Below are 20,778 nucleotides of genomic sequence, written 5' to 3'. Positions count from 1 at the left end.
GAACTCAGGACTTTAAATTCTGTGTTTTTTAACGACTAAGTCTATACCACGTTACTGTAAAACAAATGTAATCTTTTCCTGTTCTCATTTTAATGTAATTTTTAGATTTTAAAAGCAGTGCATGATTCTAACAAATGTGAACAATGCAACAGTGTATAAAATAAAAATAATTATATTATTTACATGCCTACATTCTACACCTCAAAGGGAGCAGCTGTTGACAGCTTGGTAGGAATTCTTCCAAGATAGGAAAATATTTTCAGTGAGTTGTTATTTTTTTTGTATACTTGGTACCACTATTGTATGTATGGGGAGTAAACACTGGTGTGCTCCTGATGAGAATGTAAATTGGTACAGTGTAACTGGTGGAAAATTTTGCAGTGTGTATACTTAAGTGTGCTTACCTTATTTATTAATTGTTTTTTCAAGGAATTATTTCTAGAAAAAATAGAACAGATGCCCCAAAATGTTTAAGATGTATGCTTAAAGATCAAGATATGCCCTGCAAGGTTTATAATAGCAATTAAAAGGAAAAAAAACAAAGCCCACCATTGGTGACAGCCCTGGTCTAATCTATATAGGTTTGGAGAATTACAGTATGTTACTATATAATCAGTTAGATAATGGTGAAACTACAGATGATTTTTTTTTTCTTTGTAAGATATATCAGAGTAGATTTAAAAATTTTTAAAAACTTGCCTGGCCTGTGTTGGCGCAGTAGATAGAACATCGACCTGAAACGCTGAGGTTTCCTGTTCGAAAATCTGCGCTTACCCAGACTAGCACATGTTAGGCAAGCAGTGAACAACTAAAGTGCAGCAACTAGGAATTGATACTTCTTGCTACCACCCCCTTCTCTTTGTAAAATCAATAAATGAAATCTTTAAAAAAAATTTTTTTGAACTTTACTATTCCCCTGGGAAATTACTTATTTCCCAGAAGTCACAGTCTCCTCATTGAAAATCACTATCAGGAGATGTGCAGAACTTATTAATATAACACTTGACACTCATTAAATAGCTACTTTTTTGTGACAGAGACAGAAAAAGAGAGACAGAGGGACAGATAGGGACAGACAAGAAGGGCGAAAAATGAGAAGCATCAATCTTTCATTGCAGCTCCTTAGTTGTGCATTGATTGCTTTCTCATATGTGCCTTGACCAGGGGCTACAGCAGAGTGGGTGACCCCTTGTTCAAGCCAGCAACTTTGGGCTCAAGCTGATGAGCCCTTGCTCAAATTGGCGAGCTTGGGGTTTCAAACCTGGACCCTCTGCATCCCAGTCCGACGCTCTATCCACTGCGTCACCACCTGGTCAGGCTATATAAATAACTACTTTTATACTTAACTGTCTCTATATTCTTCCAGTTAACTTTTCTTTTGGTAATCAGAAATAAAACAGAGTACCTCAGCAAAGCAGCTTATACTATATTAACTATCAAAGGTTTATTAAAGACCAATTCTGAAAGCAGCAAGCATAAATTTAGGCATTCTGGCACTCTATGAATTTGAGCAAGTTCCTAAATTTTTAAAATAACCAGATCTGCAAAATGAAGATATTAACCAAAGTGCCACACACATTTAGTGTAGGAAGCTGGTTTTAAGCATATTGCTAGATTGTCTAATGCTTAGCACAATGCTTGATATCTAGGGAGCATGCATTTCTTTTTTATATATTTTTGAATTTATAAATTACACATTTTCTTGCTACATAGTCACAGTTTGATGTATGTATAATCATTTGATATGCAAATCATGAGCTTTTCACTTCTTTCCACCCTCCATTGTTATAATAGAAAAACTACTCTTAAAATTTGTGTACATTTTTGCCCTTTTATCTAACTTTAGGAATGGAACATTACTAAACTTTCAATTGAATATGATTCTGAGCCCTTTGGAAAGGAACGAGATGCAGCTATTAAGAAACTGGCTACTGAAGCTGGAGTAGAAGTAATTGTACGAATATCACATACATTGTATGACCTAGACAAGTAGGTATTTTCTCTTACTATAGTAAAATTTACATAACATAATATTTGTCTTCTTAACCATTTTTAAATGTACATTTCAGTAGTAGTAAATACATAGAAAATAAGTTTGAACCTGTGGGACATAGGTTTGTAAGATGGAAATAACAAACACATAATAAGAGTTGTAAGGAAAATTAAATAAATATATATTAAACTGTCAGCATAACTGCTATGATTTTTACTTACCCAGTGACAGATACCAAACTTACAGACATAGCACATATGATCAGAATTCTCCTCGACTATTCTAACTCAGCCTACTTTCCTGGGCTCTTAGCAATATTTTATAGTTTATATAATGCATAGGTATAAACTGCCTTGATATGTTTTGTATGATTGTCTTAAGTTATTTCACTTATTGTGTGTATGTCTTGTCTATCTAGATTTTAAATCTAGATGCAAATTAAATGAAATATTTCTTTGCATAGCTGTAGTCTTTGAACAATGGCATAGCATTATATTTCTCAAAGTGTATTTCTTAGAATACCAGTCCTTAGTGAACTGTTGTCCAACAAAGATTCTGATCAAGTTTAAATTCAGGAAGTGTTATGCTGTGACTTTTAAAGATTCATAAGATTCATTAACTTATGAACCTTTGGCATACTGTTGTCCTTAAAAGTGCTGAATTCTCATAATTTATGTACCTTTTAAATTACTTATATATTTTATCAAGTTAATAAAGCTAATTATAAGTAACATGACCAAACTGGTTAATTTTATTCCACTCTTCCAATTGTATCAAAAATAGTGGTTTGATTCAGCAAGGGTCTTTTTAAGCCAGAAGTCATATATCCTTTGATAATAAACTTACCTTCTAGTTTACCAGTTTTCTTAACTCTAAGGAGCTGATAGCAAGAAGGAGGTAAAACAGGATAAGAGCACTTGCTTCTAAGTGGAAGACTCAGTGCAATGAATAAAATTGGACGGTTTATTGGGTTGAATGTGAATATTACCATATATAATTCATCATAAAACAATGTAACATGTAGAAAATACTTTTCGAAGGTTATTATTTTGTTTCTGTTATGTAATTAGCATAGTGTCATTGCAGTGTCATTACAATTGACAGATTTCATTTTGACCCTATGTCTAACTAAACTCAAAGTATTATACCAAAGCAAAATTACTAAAATCAGAGAAGATAGTTTTTATGGTGATTATTTCCTATACATGTAATTGATACATAATATACATGCATAATGAAAAATATACTATATTTGGATTAAGAAATCTTGATTTACTATCTATTAGCTATGTGACCTTGACTAATTCTCTTAGTAGGTTTCATTTTCTGACCATAAAATGATAGTTAGATTTTATCAGTAATTCTTTATTAAGGCTAAAATGCTAAGCAAATGGCCACAATGAAAAGGAATAATTATTCCCAAATAGTGTCTAATTCAAACTACCATTGACAAAAGTTAATCTTTCTTTTTAGTATGACTTGACTAAAGCAATTAGTGATCAGAAAAAAAACAAAGTATGTTCATAAGATGCATAAAATATGTATAGAAAAGACCTATTCTGACATTTTTAACAAAAGCATGATGAGCACAATAGAAAATAGCAAGTGATTATGACTATAGTAATGTAGAATCCTAACTAATGAAATTTGTTTGCTCCTTGATATAATAGTGGCCTGGTTTAGTTTTTATTGATGAGTAAAAGATTCTTTGAGTTGAATTATGTTTTTACATTTCCATATTTTTCTGTTATTGCCTAGGCTAATTTAGCCACTTGTTTTGTTTTTTTCACTCGTAGGTGCTTAATATATTTTTGACACCTAGCAGATATCTAGAAAATGCAGAAAATGATTTTTAGATTCATTAACCATTTTTAACAAATTTCCTGGTCATTCTCCTGGAATTCTTAAATAATTAATTTTACTTATTTTCTCATTTTAAGTCTTTCCAGATCTTATCAATGAAAATATATTGTCATTTTTTATATACTAACTGGATTTTACTAATTTTTGTAATAGGATCATAGAACTCAATGGTGGACAACCACCTCTTACTTATAAAAGATTCCAGACTCTCATCAGCAAAATGGAACCACTAGAGGTACCAGTAGAGACAATTACTTCTGAAGTGATAGAAAAATGCACCACTCCTCTGTCTGATGACCATGATGAGAAGTATGGCGTCCCTTCCCTGGAAGAACTAGGTGGGTATAAGGTAAAAGGTGAAACTGAAGAGCTAATAAATCACTCAGAAAATCCCACTTCTGAATTGATATGTATTTTGCACTAAGAGAGAAAAAAGATAAGAAAAACGATTTTAAAAACTCAGACTAAGAAGTGATAAGTCTATATGTTATTTATTTGTTCTAAAATATGTGATCTGTCTACTATCACCTTATGATACACATTTTAAAGAATAGAGAATGTGTTATATCTTCTGTATGTGAGGATCTGTCCAGTGTCATCAAATCATTTTTATGCTACTGCCATAATTTTTCTGCAAAGTAATTTTTTCTTACAGTTATTGTGGTTAAATAAAAATTATTTATGTTCTAGAAGAATGATATTTTTTAATTTTTTTTTTTAGGTTTTGATACAGATGGCTTACCTTCTGCAGTATGGCCAGGTGGAGAGACTGAAGCACTTACACGTTTGGAAAGGCATTTGGAAAGAAAAGTATGGCAATACAGAGCATACTCATATTATCAAATTGGCATAAAATAATTTTACTTTTAAAAATAAGAACAAAAACACAGATGTTGAAGGATTGAGAGAAATAATTAAAATAACACAAACCTAATTGTTTGAAAAATAACAGCTATCTCTTCATTTAAATGCCGTTTCCCTCCTCTTGTGATGATTTTTTCTATAGCTGTTACCATCACAACCTCTTCTATTCTTTTTGTGTAAGTTGGTATCTGGTGACCATAACTCTGAAGCTAGGATAGAGTCCTTCGTTTCACCTTCACGTCAGTGTCTGAGAGACTGGTGGAAGGTGCTGCCAGCCTTGTGTTAGGAATTTGAAGGTAATTTATTTCACATGAGTATGTGCTGTGTGAGGATGGCTGAAACAAACAGAAAATGCTCACTTTTATTTTTTCTTGTTTTTTATTAAGACATGTCATTTGTGGCTAGAATAATAAGATTTTATTCCCCAAGAACTATGTAACAGTTTTTTTAAATCTAAGTCTTAAACACTCTTTTAAAATGTAAAAGTTGTGGTGGCGCAGTGGATAAAGCATTGACCTGGAATGCTGACATCGATGGTTCAAAACCCTGAGCTTGCCTGGTCAAGGCACATACAGGAGTTGATGCTTCCTGCTCTTCACCCCCCCTTCTCTCGCTGTTTCTCTCTTTCTCTCTCAAATGAATAAGTCTTTTTTTGTTTGTTTGTTTTGGGTTTTATTGTGGGGGTTGTTGTGGCAGAGACAGGGAGAGTCAGAGAGAGAGACAGACAGGGACAGACAGACAGGAAGTGAGAGAGATGAAAAACATCAGTTCTTCTTGCAGCTCCTTAAATGTTCATTGATTGCTTTCTCATCTGTGCCTTGACCGTGGGGCTACAGCAGACCAAGTAACCCCTTGCTCAAGCCAGCGACCTTGGGTCCAAGCTGGTGAGCTTTGCTCAAACCAGATGAGCCCTCGCTCAAGCTGGCGACCTTGGGGTCTCGAACCTGGGTCCTCCGCATCCCAGTCCGACACTATCCACTATGCCACCGCCTGGTCAGGCTGAATAAGTAAAGTCTTTAAAAATAAGTAAATAGGCCCTGGCCGGTTGGCTCAGCGGTAGAGCGTCGGCCTGGCGTGCGGGGGACCCGGGTTCAATTCCTGGCCAGGGCACGTAGGAAAAGCGCTCATTTGCTTCTCCACCCCCCCCCTCCTTCCTCTCTGTCTCTCTCTTCCCCTCCCGCAGCCAAGGCTCCATTGGAGCAAAGATGGCCCAGGCGCTGGGGATGGCTCCTTGGCCTCTGCCCCAGGCGCTGGAGTGGCTCTGGTCCCGGCAGAGCAACGCCCCAGAGGGGCAGAGCATCGCCCCCTGGTGGGCAAAGCGTCGCCCCTGGTGGGCGTGCTGGGTGGATCCCGGTCGGGCGCATGCGGGAGTCTGTCTGACTGTCTCTCCCCGTTTCCAGCTTCAGAAAAAGAAAAAGAAAAAAAGAAAAAAAAATAAGTAAATAAAGTGGAAAAGCTAATGTACTTCTCTTTGTGTGTTTTCAGGCATGGGTGGCAAACTTTGAAAGACCTCGAATGAATGCAAATTCCCTACTTGCGAGCCCTACTGGACTCAGCCCTTACCTCCGCTTTGGTTGTTTGTCATGTCGACTGTTTTACTTCAAACTAACAGATCTCTACAAAAAGGTATTAACTAAAACTGAATTTTATTTTTCAAAATACTTTTTAAAAAATTGCTTATAACACACTTCTTTGGTTTTCAATCTTAGGTAAAAAAGAACAGTTCTCCTCCCCTTTCCCTTTATGGGCAACTGTTATGGCGTGAATTTTTCTATACAGCAGCAACAAATAACCCACGCTTTGATAAAATGGAAGGAAACCCCATCTGTGTTCAGATTCCTTGGGATAAGAACCCTGAGGCTTTAGCAAAATGGGCAGAAGGCAGGACAGGTTTTCCATGGATTGATGCCATCATGACACAGCTTCGTCAGGAAGGCTGGATTCACCATTTGGCCAGACATGCAGTTGCTTGCTTCCTGACACGAGGTGACCTGTGGATAAGTTGGGAAGAAGGAATGAAGGTAAGTGTTCTAACTAACATGGCACAGTCTCATTTTGAAGGACTTATACCTTACTAAAACATTTCCCAGAAGTTGTCTATTATGTAGATTTATTTATATTCTAGTTTTTCAGTGGGAAAAGCATTTAATTCCCACAATACAATTACACTTTTGGAGACCAGAATGGTGTAATCAGGAGACATGGTGAAAACTGGTTCAATTAACCTCAAGTCATTTCTATGGCTAAACCAGCCTAGCCATCATGGTAACTATAAAATTTGACATTGGAACATAATTGCATCAATATATTTATAGGTGATCATTTCTGTCAGAGAAAGGATTCACCCAAGAGTTTTTAGAAATAGTATATTTATAGAATAAATATTAAAATATACATCATTTTACCTCACTTCAACATCACAGTTCTTCAATAGTACTTCTGTTATGTAAAATGAAGCATACTATATTTGGTGGCATCATCTTATAGTTATATATATCAGGACTTATATATATGTTTTACCTTCCTACTTATCATAAATTTCCCCTCTCCAAGGAACATTTCTGATCCTATTTTTTTTTTGCATCTGTTATATTTTCTGGTACAAAGTTGTATATGAGGTAGGTGTGTAGCATACACTTCATGGATTTATTAAAAATCATTTATTTTCATTCTATTTCCCTCTTGGATCAAGAAATTCCACACTTAAACCCTATAATGCCTAGTGCATTTTAAAGGTCATTTATGTTTGGATACTTCCTTTATGTAGGCCAGTCTACCAAGCTGCTGTTTCTGTTGCTGATTTATTCGATAGCATTTATTGCTTTTCTTTTTCTTATGTTTTTTAACCTCCTCATATTCCTTTTAAATCAGTAGCTTGAAATATTTTTTACCCTCTTCCCACATAACACTGCAAAATTAGAAAGATAAATTTTATTCCTAAATTCACTTATATTACTGATACATTTCTTTTTCTGAAACAACTCATTATAGCACAAAACATAGACAAAGAAGCTAACTTTGAAATGTTTAATTTTACAGTTCTGTGCTAGATTTTCTTTGTCTTGACTTTTGATCTACAGAGACCTGGAAAATGTTTGCTATGAGAATTATGTGTGTGTAAACTAATTGATTACTGTTACTTCTGAAGGTATTTGAAGAATTACTGCTTGATGCGGATTGGAGCATAAATGCTGGAAGTTGGATGTGGCTGTCTTGTAGTTCCTTTTTTCAACAGTTTTTTCACTGCTATTGCCCTGTTGGTTTTGGTAGGAGAACAGATCCCAATGGAGACTATATCAGGTAAGTCAAGGGTGATTATTATTCAGTTTGGAATAACTAGTCTAGGAAGAGCTTTTCATGTTTAAGCAACACTTAAAGTATACCCCACTCGTGATGGTCAGCAGAGATGAGAAGGGTAAACATCATTTAAATGGCATTGCCTTAATTTTAGTCATTCATAGCTAATAAATAGTTTATTATAATTTGCCTATAGTTCATTTTATTACTAATTTTTCTCCCTTCTCCCAAAAGGCGATATTTGCCTGTCCTAAGAGGCTTCCCTGCAAAATACATCTATGATCCCTGGAATGCACCAGAAGGTATCCAAAAGGTAGCCAAATGTTTGATAGGAGTTAATTATCCTAAACCAATGGTGAACCATGCTGAGGCAAGTCGTTTGAACATTGAGAGGATGAAGCAGATCTACCAGCAGCTTTCACGATACAGAGGACTAGGTATGTCAGTAACTGCCTTTGATTTGTTTCTTTGGCCGCTGTTTATGTACCTACCCTTCATTTGATTGTGGTCATAATTTGATGGGAAATTTTTTCCCTTTAGGTCTTCTTGCATCAGTGCCTTCTAATCCTAGTGGGAATGGAGGCCTCATGGGATATTCTCCTGGAGAAAATATCCCTGGTTGTAGCAGCAGTGGTATGTTTTTAAAAATCTATCTTTAAAATTTGTGTAATAGGTCTTGGTACACATGCATACATTTGTATACACATACATACAGCATACACCCTAACTCCATTAGTGAAGCTAATTAATTTGCTTAAAAGCAGGGCATCATTTGAGGAATGTTCATTTAAACAAAAGAATCAGATGTTCAGAATTGTTATTGAAAGTAAAACCTTTTTAAAAACAGCCTTTCTGAATTATCCTGCACCCTTTTGAGAGAGAGCATGTATTTTGTCCTCTGGTTAGCTCAGAGAAAGGAACAAAGGCACTCACATTTTGACTGCCTACTTTGTTCCTGATAAGAGATTTTTGCCACACTGTCATAGTAACCTGGGGAGATAGTGGTGAGATTCTCATTTTATGATTGGGGAAATAGCCTAGAAAGGTTTGGTAATGGAACCAAGATGCCACAGTTAGTAAGTAGTTGAGCAAAGATTCCGATCCAAGTCCAATTAGTCCTACAGTTCCCACTCTTTCCCGTATCACTGGGCCTCCACTGCAAATGCAATGCCATATGTAGTGTTAATAAAGTAAAGGACATTATTACTGGAACGTGTTTTACCTGGCAGTCAAATTATTGTCAATAATGGTAGAACACTTCAGAAATGTCCTTTCTCAGAGTCTCCTGACACTTTGAAGTAAATTGGTAAGGTATCAATATGGTATCATTCAGAAATTCTGTTAGATCTGTTGTTCAGTTCACATTCTGCCTTTTCTGCCCACACATGAGGCTGACAGGCAGCACTGAGATAATAGGCAAGTAGCAGAGGGTGGGACGCAACCGGCTCTAGGTGCCAGGCAAGTGGATAATGATGGTTCACACTGTTTCTTAGTCCACTCAAATCTGCATTTATTATTTGAAGATAACTGCAAAACTAATTATGGTAATAAGTTAAATTGGAATAATTTTGCTTCCCAAATCTATAAAATTTATAACATTTTATGATCTAATAAGATTAATAAACTTTAAAAGTACTCTAATCATGTACGTATTTGCCTGTAATACAGCTTGTAGCTAGGTGCTGTGAAGCTTTCAAAAGACATAAAAGCTACAGTGAGCTTAAAATCTAAATGGGGGTGTGGAAGGGAAATGAAAACATTGATAAATTATAAGATGTTATCTCCCCAAAAAGGGAAAGATTATTAAGAAATGAAGGAACTAAGGAAGTTTTCTTAGAAGATGGGAAGGTAGCGTTTGGGTAGGCAGGTGGAGGAGAGAGCATTGTAGACTTGGAGGCAGGGGTGATTATGGAAAGATCTTTAGGGTTTAGGCTATGCTGTTAAGCATTTCTCCCTCGGGTTTCTGCTTCATTTGAAAGGACTTATATTTCTGAGGCATATCCCTTTATGCCCCATACTTACTCTGTTTGTAGGCTTTTACTTTACAGTTTTTCACAAGGCGTATCAAAGGGCAGGATTGATTCTTTATGAACTTTCTTAGGCTTGTAAATGATTGGGAAACTCTTAATATCTGTAACACACATTGCACTTTCTTCCTCTTCTTTTTCTAGAATTTTTATTTTGAGCTCATGAAATGAATAAGCCATACATATATACATGTCTTGAAGTATTTTTGTTCTTACAATAAAACGAACCACAATTTTTATTTTAAGTTTTAGTTTAACTTTTCCTATTATAAAATACCTGTTCAGCATTATTAGTCATAGGCAAAGTTCAAATTAAAACTCCTAAGAGATAGTACTTCTCACCCACTTAGGGTGATCAGCTACCACTGATTGTCTGGTTTTGAGGGCATTTTTTCGGGCACAGACTTTCAGTGCTAACACTTGAAAAGTCCTGGACAAATAGGCGTGAGTTGGTTGCCCTGTGCCTATGCAAGTGATTAGAATAGAAAAGACAATAACAAGTGTCGTAGGGCAGTGTTTTTCAGCTGCCAGTCTGCAGACGTGTTCCAGAAGTTTTGAACTGGTCTGTGAAAGAGATGACTGCCTGATGTTCTATGAGGATTATAGACCCAGTGATCTTGTTTGAATTTGCTTTTGTTCAGGATGATTTCTGCCTTCATGGTCTCCAAAATAATTCTGTTTTCACAAGTCCCCAACTGTAAAAAGGTTGAAAACCACTGTTGTAGAGAAAATGAAGAGATTAGAACCCTCATACACTGCTGAGAGGTGGGGTGTAAGATGGTATAGCCACTTTGAAAAACATTTTGGTAGTTTCTTAAAGGCCAAACATAAATTTAACATACAACCTAGAAATTCCATTCCTAAGTATCCAAAGAAATAAAAATATATGTCTACACAAAGATTTATATATGAATGTTTATAATAGCCTAATTTATAATAGTCAAAATGTGGTACATCCATCCAATGGAATATTAATTGATAAAAAGGAACAAAAGGCTGATACATGCCGCAACATTAACCTCAAGGACAAACCTCAAAATATCAAGTTAACAGAAAGAAGCCAGGCACAAAGGACCACATACTGCGTGATTTCATTTATATAAACTGCCAGAAAAGGCATGTCTTTAAAAGACTAAGTAGATTAATGGTTACTTTAGGCTGAGGGGTGGAAATAGGGAATCAATGCAAGTTGTCATGAGGGATCTCTCCAGGGTGATGAAAATATTCTAAAACTGGATTGTGCCGATGATGACACAACTTGTAAGTTTACTAAAGCTCATTGAATTGTACACTTAAAACAGGTGGATTTTATGGTTTGTCAATTATACCTCAAGACTGCTTTAAAAGCCACTATTTACTATAGAGAATTGAGAAAATTAAGAAATAGAATAGAATAACAAAAATCACAATTCCATTCAATAGAGACAGTCATTAAATTTTTGGCACATTTCCTTTGAATATCTTTGGTATGCAATTTTCACCCCATAGTATGTTAGTTAGAATTTAGTAAATGGAAAATTCTTTTGGTGCTATTGCTAATGCAACAAAAGGAGAAAATGATTATATAATCTTTTTGTCCTTAAGAAACTTTTTTATAAACAAAGAGAGACAGGAACATTGTAAAAGGTTGTTTTTGGCCCTGGCCAGTTGGCTTAGCAGTAGAGCATCGGCCCAGCATGTGGAAGTCCCAGGTTCAATTCCCGGCCAGGGCACACAGGAGAAGCGCCCATCTGCTTCTCTACCTTTCCCCCTCTCCTTTTTCTCTTTCTCTTTCCCTCCCACAGCCAAGGCTCCATTGGAGTAAATTTGGCCTGAGGATGGCTCCATGGCCTCTGCCTCAAGGAGCTAGAATGGCTTCCATTGAAGCAGAGCAATGCCCCAAATGGGCAGAACATCGCCCCCTTGTGGACATGCCGGGTGGATCCCGGTTGGGTGCATGCAGCAGTCTGTCTCTCTGCCTCCCTGCTTCTCACTTCAGAAAAATAAAAATTAAAAAAAAGTTTTCATTCTAAGATTTTCATCTTGGGTAAACTTGGCATGTGAAATTTAACTGTTGTAATGTTGCTGATGATACATGAATATGTAGATTTGTGATATTTGTAAGTGACTAAGCTAGTCCTAGCCAGTGGATCAGCAAAGCTCTATTCTCTAATCATTGTCTCTTGTACAGCTATTCTCATGAAAATATAATTTACTATATTTTATGGGGAAGTTATAGGCAATACAGATATTCTTGAATTTAGGGACTCAGGAAGATCCTAAGTGCCTGCTTATCATTTAGCTCTCTAAGGAAATAAAGTCCCACCTTAAGGGAATGTCTAATATATTTATTGAGCATATTAATTTATCCCCTCCTCCTGAAAGGTAGTCATTTTCCTGATTTCTAAAATTATTTTTGCTCATTTTTGAGCCTTATAGAATTATAGTTTATATTCTTTTGTATCTGGCTGCTTTCACTCAATATGTTGTTTATGAGATTATTCTTATTTATCTTAGAGCTGTAGAGGAATAAAACTGATGAAGTTGAGAAAATTAAACTAAGGCAACTGGTTTATGACTTGGCCTAGGGGCACCTCTATGAATCTAAGTAAAGTTGACCTTTCCTTCCTCAGTATCCTCACTGCGTCTTGTTCCAGCTCCCATCCCAACGCCCTAAACAATCCTCTTTGTGCTTACTGATTTTATGCATCTGCTGTCCTGTGCTTTGCCTTTATGGTCAAGTGTCTATTGTCATCCAGTAAAGAGATCTGTTTTAGAAAATGAATACCAGAGATTTTGCCTTTGAACAATCGATCTTTCTCTGACCCTAAATTTAAGTTTTCCAGTTGGGAATGTTATTTTTGGGTTATGTGAAGGATTGAGGCTTAGTCTTTAAAAGCATAAATGATTTTAAATACAAATACTAAAAATTGGATTTGTAGTCTTAATACATACAACTTGGAATTATAAGTAATTTTACTGTGTTTTAACTACTTAAAGGTTGCACTCAAGGAAGTGGTATTTTACATTATGCTCATGGAGATAGTCAGCAAACTCACCTGTTAAAGCAAGGTAAGAATTAAGCATTTGAGCATACTGTGCTTTGCATCTTTAAACATACTTCCTACTTTAAACAGACATTTTTTCATGTGTAGGAAGGAGCTCCATGGGCGCTGGTCTCAGCGGTGGGAAGCGTCCTAGTCAAGAGGAAGACATGCAGAGTATGGGTCCTAAAGTCCAGCGACAGAGCACTAATTAGGTAGATATTTTACAGCCTTATTTCTTGCTTTAGTAGATTGTGTAATGAACATAAATTAAGATCTTTCCAAAATGGAGCTAATCTCTATCAAACCAGAGAGGCATAAGTTTTTCAGTGATTATTACAAAATCAGTTAGCTCTTAGACAAGAGAAATGTGTCTGTACTGAACAGAGTTTTGTCTTCAGTTTTATGGTCATCTTAATCAATGATGTTTAAATTTAAAAAGCTAATTAATTTGTGCTCAAGTATTTTTTTGTTTTGTTTTTGTACAGAAAAAGACATCTTTTTTATTTCCTTCCTATGTGACCACGAGTCTAAAACAATTAAAGTGACTCTAATTTTATGAACTTTTCCCCAGATCTTTGTCTCTTAAGTCTTTTTTTCTTTTCTTTTCTTTTTTTTTTACAGGGACAGAGAGAGAGAGTCGGAGAGAGGGATAGACAGGGACAGACAGACAGGAACGGAGAGATGAGAAGCATCAAGCATCAGTTTTTCATTGCGACACTTTAGTTGTTCATTGATTACTTTCTCACATGTGCCTTGACCGCGGGCCTTCAGCAGACCGAGTGACCCTTTGCTTGAGCCAGCGACCTTAGGTCCAAGCTGGTGAGCTTTGCTCAAACCAGATGAGCCCTCGCTCAAGCTGGCGACCTCGGGGTCTCGAATCTGAGTCCTCAGCATCCCAGTCCAATGCTCTATCCACTGCGCCACCTCCTGGTCAGGCGTCTCTTAAGTCTTGATAAATTTCTTTTATCTATTGTGATACTTCTAAAATCTAAATTCTTTCCAATTTGGAAATAGTTTAATTTTTTTTTAATGTTGGGCATTTTTTTGGAAGTATTAAAGAGCCTTGCCTGTATTTAGTTCAGTTAGCTCTGGAATACTACTTTATAATTTAAATTTATATTAAAAGTATTTATACAGTACATTGGACAGTTTTTGAAGACTTTTGTTTCGAATTATCTTATATTTACATTTTAAAAATTATTGCTGTTTTTATTGCCAACTTAATTAGATTGTAAACTTCTTGAAGATCAATAAATGCTCATCATATTTATATCATCTAATTCCTTGCAATCAACCTTTACCCAGTTTTTTTTTTCCCTTAAATCACAGAAAACATTCAGGAAGAATACTGTTGCAGCTGAAATTGGTGGGGAGTTCACTACTTTTTCAGTTAAATTATTTAAAAATGTTCTTCACTGATGGAAAGCAGTTGTTTCTAATGACATTTCTGTGGTTTTTATCTTTATAATGAATTTCACATAGGAAACATGGTAATTTGTATATAAAGAACTTAAAGAATTTGCTTAATGTAAATAAATAGCACAATAAGTATAGACCCATCAATATATTTTTGATAATTTTTCATATATGGTTAAAGTTAAAATAGCAAACTGGTATTGTGATATAAAAAAAAGTTTTGAGAGTCAATGTGGAAAACTAGGAGGTTTATAGACTTTCTTAAAAGACTTTGTTACTATTTTCTTGACATTATTGTTTGCTCCAACTTTGCACTCTTTGATAATAATGTTTTAGGAAATGTGTGTTGTCACAGTGACAATGAACTACTCGGAGACCAGATGAAATCCTCTGAGGGGCGGAGGGGAGGCAACAGTCAGTCAGCAGACTGAAGGACTGAAGGACTGAAGCCCTTCCCAGCCTTACTCAGATATTTATTAGCCAGTACTAATAACTCAAGGAAACGGACAGCAGAAGTTTTCAGGGGGTGAAGTAAAGGACAAGGAACATGCTGACTTCTAATCTCTTCTGAGAGACTAAACATTTTCTGTTACTGAATCCTGTCCTGCTGTTTTGCTGTTTTCAGCACGCACTGTTTCCAGTGTGGTCAGAGAGGCCCCTGGACCCTCGTCCACTAAGGGCTTTCACCCTAGGGCGCCGCGCTGTCTCTGATTGTTTACCCTAACTCTGCAAGTCTGCACAGCGTATTCCTACAGTGTGTAATCAAAATTGGTAGGTATAGCCTCTGTTAATACAGACAGTGTATGTTTTAAAGCTTCATGTATGCCTGTTTGACCAAACTTGTGCAAGTATCATGTATTAAGTTCTCTTTGTCTCCTTTTTTTTGTTCATTTACAGCTAAAGTGGCCCTTGTTATTAAAGTATGCATATATGGAATCTTGTGTATTTGTGGTTGATTTTCTTCTTCTTTTAACTGTTTGTTTTGGGATGGGGAAGAACATTGGTTTTTGAGATATGATTACAAATTAGATTCTATAAACCACATGTCACCATTCTGAATGAACAGCTACCACACAGTATTTAGTAAAATAGTATTTTTCAAAATTATTCCAAATAAAAATATTATCTTCCAAATACTTTATACTTTTAAAAATAAAGTTATCTGCAAGAAAAACGTAAAAGATTTTTTTTTCAAGTAATGGGGATTGTAACTATGTGTTAGTCAGTACAGGATAAGACGTTAAGAGTGCCTGGCTCGCCCTGGCCAGTTGTCTCAGTGGTAGAGCGTCGGCCTGGCGTGCAAGAGTCCCGGGTTCAATTCCCGGCCAGGGCACACAGGAGAAGCGCCCATCTGCTTCTCCACCCCTCCCCCTCCCCTTCCTCTCTGTCTCTCTCTTCCCCTCCTGCAGCCAAGGTTCCATTGGAGCAAAGTTGGCCTGGGCGCTGAGGATGGCTCTATGGCCTCTGCCTCAGGCGCTAGAATGGCTCTGGTTGCAACAGAGCAACGCCCCCCGATGGGCAGAGCATCGCCCCCTGTGGTGGGCGTGCCGGGTGGATCCTGGTCGAGCGCATCTGGGAGTCTGACTGCCTCCCCGTTTCCAACTTCGGAAAAATACAAAGAAAAAAAAAAGAGTGCCTGGCTCACCTGACCAGGTTGTGGCACAGAGGATAGAGCATCAGACTGGATGCAGCGGACCCAGGTTCAAAACCCTGAGGTTGCCGACTTGAGTTAGGGCTCACCAGCTTGAATGCGGGGTCGCTGGCTTGAGCATGGGATCATAGACACAACCCCATGGCCACTGGCTTTGACTCAAGGTTGCTGGCTTGAGCAAGGGGTCACTCACTCTACTGTAGCCCCTTGGTCAAGGCACATTTGAGAAAGCAATCAATGAACAACTAAAGAAGGAGCCACAACAAAGAATTGATGCTTTTCATCTCTCTCCCTCCCTATCTTTCTCTCTGTGTCTGTCACCAAAAAAAAAAAAAAAAAAAGTGCCTGGCTCTGCCACTTGTTAGCTTTGAAATCTTAGGCAAGTTATTAACCTTCTGTGCCTTCTTTTTTCTTGTCTACATAATGGGGATGAGAGTAGCATCTGCTTTATACTGCATATGACAATCCATGACAGTTCCTGACATTTGGCAGGATATACTAGAAAATGTGAGTTAGAGCAGTGGTCCCAACCTTTTTTGGGCCACGGACCAGTTTAATATCAGAAAATATTTTCACAGACCGGCCTTTAGGGTGGGACAGATAAATGTATCACGTGACCAAGACAAGCGTCAAGAGTGAGTCTTAGACGGATGTAACAGAGGGAATCTGGTCATTTTTTAAAAAATAAAACATCGTTCAGACTTAAATATAAATAAAACGGAAATAATGTAAGTTATTTATTCTTTCTCTGCGGACCGGTACCGGTCCGCGGCCCGGGGGTTGGGGACCACTGCGTTACAGGGTTGCCGTGCTGTGTAGCTCCCGGGACTGTGCAGTGCATGGTCTGTGTAACTGTTTGCTGCAGCTCTGGTTAGCTGCCATTAATGTTGTTACTATTATTCTTTTTCTGTCTTTAGTAGGCTAATGCTTGCCATTATAACAAGTAATTTTTTTATTTTCCTGTCTTCAGTAATGGTTAGATGTTCAGTGTGATAATCAGATTTAAAGGTAACTCAAGATAAATTTGAGTCAAAAATCCAGAAAGAACAATAAATTATTGATGAAAATGCATTTTAAAAGTATCCTGTCTAAGGCCTTGGCTGGTTGGCTCAGTGGTAGAGCATCAGCCCAGTGTGTGGAAGTCCTAGGTTTGACTCCCGGTCAGGGCACACAGAAATGCCCATCTACTTCTCTACCACTCCCCCTCTCGCTTCTCTCTCTCTCTCTCTCTCTCTCTCTCTCTCTCCCTTTCCTCCCCGCCTGAAGCCATGGGAGTCGGCCCTGGGCACTGAGGATGGCTCCACCGCCTCCACCTCAGGCATTAAAATATGGCTTCGGTTGCAACAGAGCAAGGGCCCCAGATGGGCAGAGCATCGCCCCCTAATGGGCTTGCCAGGCGGATCCCAGTCGGAGTGCATGTGAGAGTCTGTCTCTCTGCCTCCCCTCTTCTCACTAAAATTTGAAAGAATAAAAGGTATCCTGGATAATGAATTAATACTGCTCAATAAATGCTGTTACTGAGAAAAGGAACAAAATGCCTAACCTTTCACCACTGTTAATAAGAAATATTATTTTAATATTTTAATTGTTTCTCATAATACACATATGTCACCCCATGCTCTTTGGACCTGTTTGCCCTGCACAGAATTGAGAATTCAGAGACTGAGGGTTTGCCATCACCAGTCAGGGGAATAAAAGATTCAGTTTTAATGTAAGTATTTTAGCAAAAGAACACTATTTCAGCAAAGGCACTGATATTTCACATAGATATGTAGAGGGATTTTGTTTTCTTTTTTAGGATTTTATTGGAAAGCATTTGCTGTTTGGTGTAAATTGTGACTAACAAGAATCACTGAAATGGAGAGAGAGGTATCAATCACTGTACTCCAGCTGGGCAGATGCACCATGTTTGCGTACAGTGCTCTCCCCTCACTAGAAGGGTGACTGTTCCAAAAACCCTGCCCAGTGGTGGTTGAGGGATTCAAGACCTTTTATTCATTCAGCCAATACTTCTTGAACTCTTAACTACCAAAAACTGGGCTGGCAACCTGAAAAATTTGAGTTGAGAGAACCAAGCTTTTGAATGAACCTATACAAAGGCCTTATATTTTTCATATTCACTTAAATTAGTAAACTTGAGATATAAAAGACTGATGCCAGTAACATATTAAAGCATCTCTTACATACTAGAAACTTCAGGATCTTTCCACGATTTCAAATATGTTTGTAATTTTTTTATAGATAATATGCATAATGTTAGGTTCTTTCCCCCATTTTCTCTATCCAAGTTATTTTTTTCTTTCTGACTTCTGTGGCCCTAAAAATGCACCATTTAAATATTTAGGATGGAAAAGGCTTTGGGTAACATTTAATACAGTTGGCATAACTGAGTTGGTCAAGTTCAAGGTTTGATTACAATTCTCAGGGTCGTGCATATTATCATTCCTCACACAGTTGCTATGGAGCCCTGATACAAGCTGCCAGCACCCACAGCACATCTCTGCTCCCTCCCTCCTGACCACAGAGGTCTAAGCTTGAGTTGAGGTTCCTTAACTTCTCTGTATCCTATTCTAAATCCTCTTTCCTAAATGCATGTGAAACACTTTGTTAGTCTGGACCCCAAGTCCCTGTATTTCAAGAAAAGTGTTCAATAAAACCATGTGGGCCCTGGCCGGTTGGCTCAGCGGTAGAGCGTCGGCCTGGCGTGCAGGGGACCCGGGTTCGATTCCCGGCCAGGGCCCATAGGAGAAGCGCCCATTTGCTTCTGCACCCCCGCCCCCCCCTCCTTCCTCTCTGTCTCTCTCTTCCCCTCCCGCAGCCAAGGCTCCATTGGAGCAAAAGATGGCCTGGGCGCTGGGGATGGCTCCTTGGCCTCTGCCCCAGGCGCTAGAGTGGCTCTAGTCGCGGCAGAGCGACGCCCCGGAGGGGCAGAGCATCGCCCCCTGGTGGGCAGAGCATCGCCCCTGGTGGGCGTGCCGGGTGGATCCCGGTCGGGCGCATGCGGGAGTCTGTCTGACTGTCTCTCCCCGTTTCTAGCTTCAGAAAAATACAAAAAAAAAAAAAAAACAAAAAAAAAAAACCATGTGTAATAAGGTTCTTATATAGGGTAACTTAGAAGGAAAAGAGTTACTGGACAAGTACTCCCCCATTTTATATACAAAAGCTGCTCAGTTCATTCTAGAATCTCCTAGAGGTCAAAATCGATCTTGAGACAAGAGAGCCAGGATTCTTGCTGCTACTGTCTGGAATAAGAGTGCAAGTGTGAGTCCCTCTCAATAAAGCCTACTGAGCACAAATTGGGTACTGAGGCTAAACTCAGAGATTCAGTTAGCATTTCCTGAGTCCCTACCATGTACCCAAGCATTGTTCATAAGAAAATAAATTCATCAGTATCTGCAGAAAGTTTATACCACAAAGTGAGAGAGAGGGCAGTCTGTAAGAATTGCAATGCTGTCTGTTAAGACTATTAGAACTGTGCACAGTGTGCTATGGAAACACTAAGGGAGGGATCTCTAGCCGAGGAAAATCATGGTCAGGCTGTTTGTTATTCTCTTTTAATTCTCCTTTTCTTGAAGTATATTTAATCTGATATCCTCCCATTCTATTTTGAAGCCATGACAATCAAATTTTCAACAACATCCTTTCACCAAAACTGTTCCTATCAGCTTGACCAGGTGGTGGTACCGTGGATAAAACATTGACCTGGGACACTGAGGACCTAGGTTTGAAACCTGAGGTGGCCGGTTTGAGCAAGGAGTCATTGGCTCAGCTGGATCCCCTGGTCAAAGCACAAATGAGAAAGCAATCAATGAACAACTAAGGTGCCGCAGCAAAGAATTGATGCTTCTTATCTCCCTTCCTGTCTGTCTGTCCCTATCTGTCCCTCTCTCTGTCTCTCTCGGTCTCTGTCACACACACAAAAAAAAGTGAGCCCACATTAACAGGAAGAAGGTGTTCGGTCTAGTGAGGGGAAGAGAGGATTGATTTCTGCAAACAACCTTCTCTTCTCTGGACTCCATCCAAAATCAGAACCTATCAACCACCATTAACTACAATGCCCGCCTTATTAATACTCCTAGATTTCAAGTAATACTACATATAATTTCAAACAAAAAAAAGTTCCAAAGGAAACCAGTAGCTTCTTTACACAGGCACATGACTTTTCTGAGAAACCGAACTTGAGAATTTCCGTCGGAAGGACAGACATTGTTAAGAGGTAATGTGCAAGCCCTGCCGGTTGGCTCAGTGGTAGAGCGTCGGCCTGGCGTGCAGAAGTCCCGGGTTCGATTCCCGGCCAGGGCGCACAGAAGCGCCTATCTGCTTCTCCACCCCTCCCCCTCTCCTTCCTCTCTGTTTCTCTCTTCCCCTCCTGCAGCCAAGGCTCCATTGGAGCAAAGTTGGCCCGGGCGCTGAGGGTGGCTCCATGGCCTCTGCCTCAGGCGCTAGAGTGGCTCTGGTTGCAACAGAGCAACGCCCCAGATGGGCAGAGCATCGCCCCCTGGTGGGCATGCCAGGTGGATCCCGGTCGGGTGCATGCAGGAGTCTGACTGCCTCCCTGTTTCCAACTTCAGAAAAATACAAAATACAAAAAAAAAAAGAGGTAATGTGCAAACCTCACACACATCGCACTCCCTCCCATAC

The 20,778-nt window shown here is 38.5% G+C and overlaps 1 protein-coding gene across 4 annotated transcripts in view; it reads left to right on the top strand.

Moving 5' to 3' along the window:
- LOC136387164 (cryptochrome-1) overlaps positions 1 to 15,422 on the top strand; it is a 71,599-nt gene extending 56,177 nt beyond the window's left edge. The window contains exons 3-14 of one of the 4 annotated variants that reach the window (XM_066358224.1): positions 1,847 to 1,989; positions 4,010 to 4,194; positions 4,578 to 4,666; positions 6,206 to 6,346; positions 6,430 to 6,741; positions 7,869 to 8,020; positions 8,252 to 8,454; positions 8,558 to 8,650; positions 9,842 to 9,844; positions 13,024 to 13,095; positions 13,183 to 13,282; positions 14,400 to 15,422. In XM_066358224.1, coding sequence (XP_066214321.1) covers positions 1,847 to 1,989; positions 4,010 to 4,194; positions 4,578 to 4,666; positions 6,206 to 6,346; positions 6,430 to 6,741; positions 7,869 to 8,020; positions 8,252 to 8,454; positions 8,558 to 8,650; positions 9,842 to 9,844; positions 13,024 to 13,095; positions 13,183 to 13,282; positions 14,400 to 14,538 — 1,632 coding nt within the window. In that variant the 3' untranslated portion in view covers positions 14,539 to 15,422. The other 3 variants (XM_066358222.1, XM_066358220.1, XM_066358221.1) reach the window with 3 other exon arrangements.
- The last annotated feature ends 5,356 nt before the right edge of the window (positions 15,423 to 20,778 follow it).

The sequence above is a fragment of the Saccopteryx leptura genome, chromosome 1, assembly GCF_036850995.1.
Source record: "Saccopteryx leptura isolate mSacLep1 chromosome 1, mSacLep1_pri_phased_curated, whole genome shotgun sequence".
In the NCBI taxonomy this organism is placed as follows: Eukaryota; Metazoa; Chordata; class Mammalia; order Chiroptera; family Emballonuridae; genus Saccopteryx; species Saccopteryx leptura.
The sequence above is the reverse complement of the archived record's forward strand: the minus strand, read 5'-3'. Positions and strand labels throughout refer to the sequence as shown.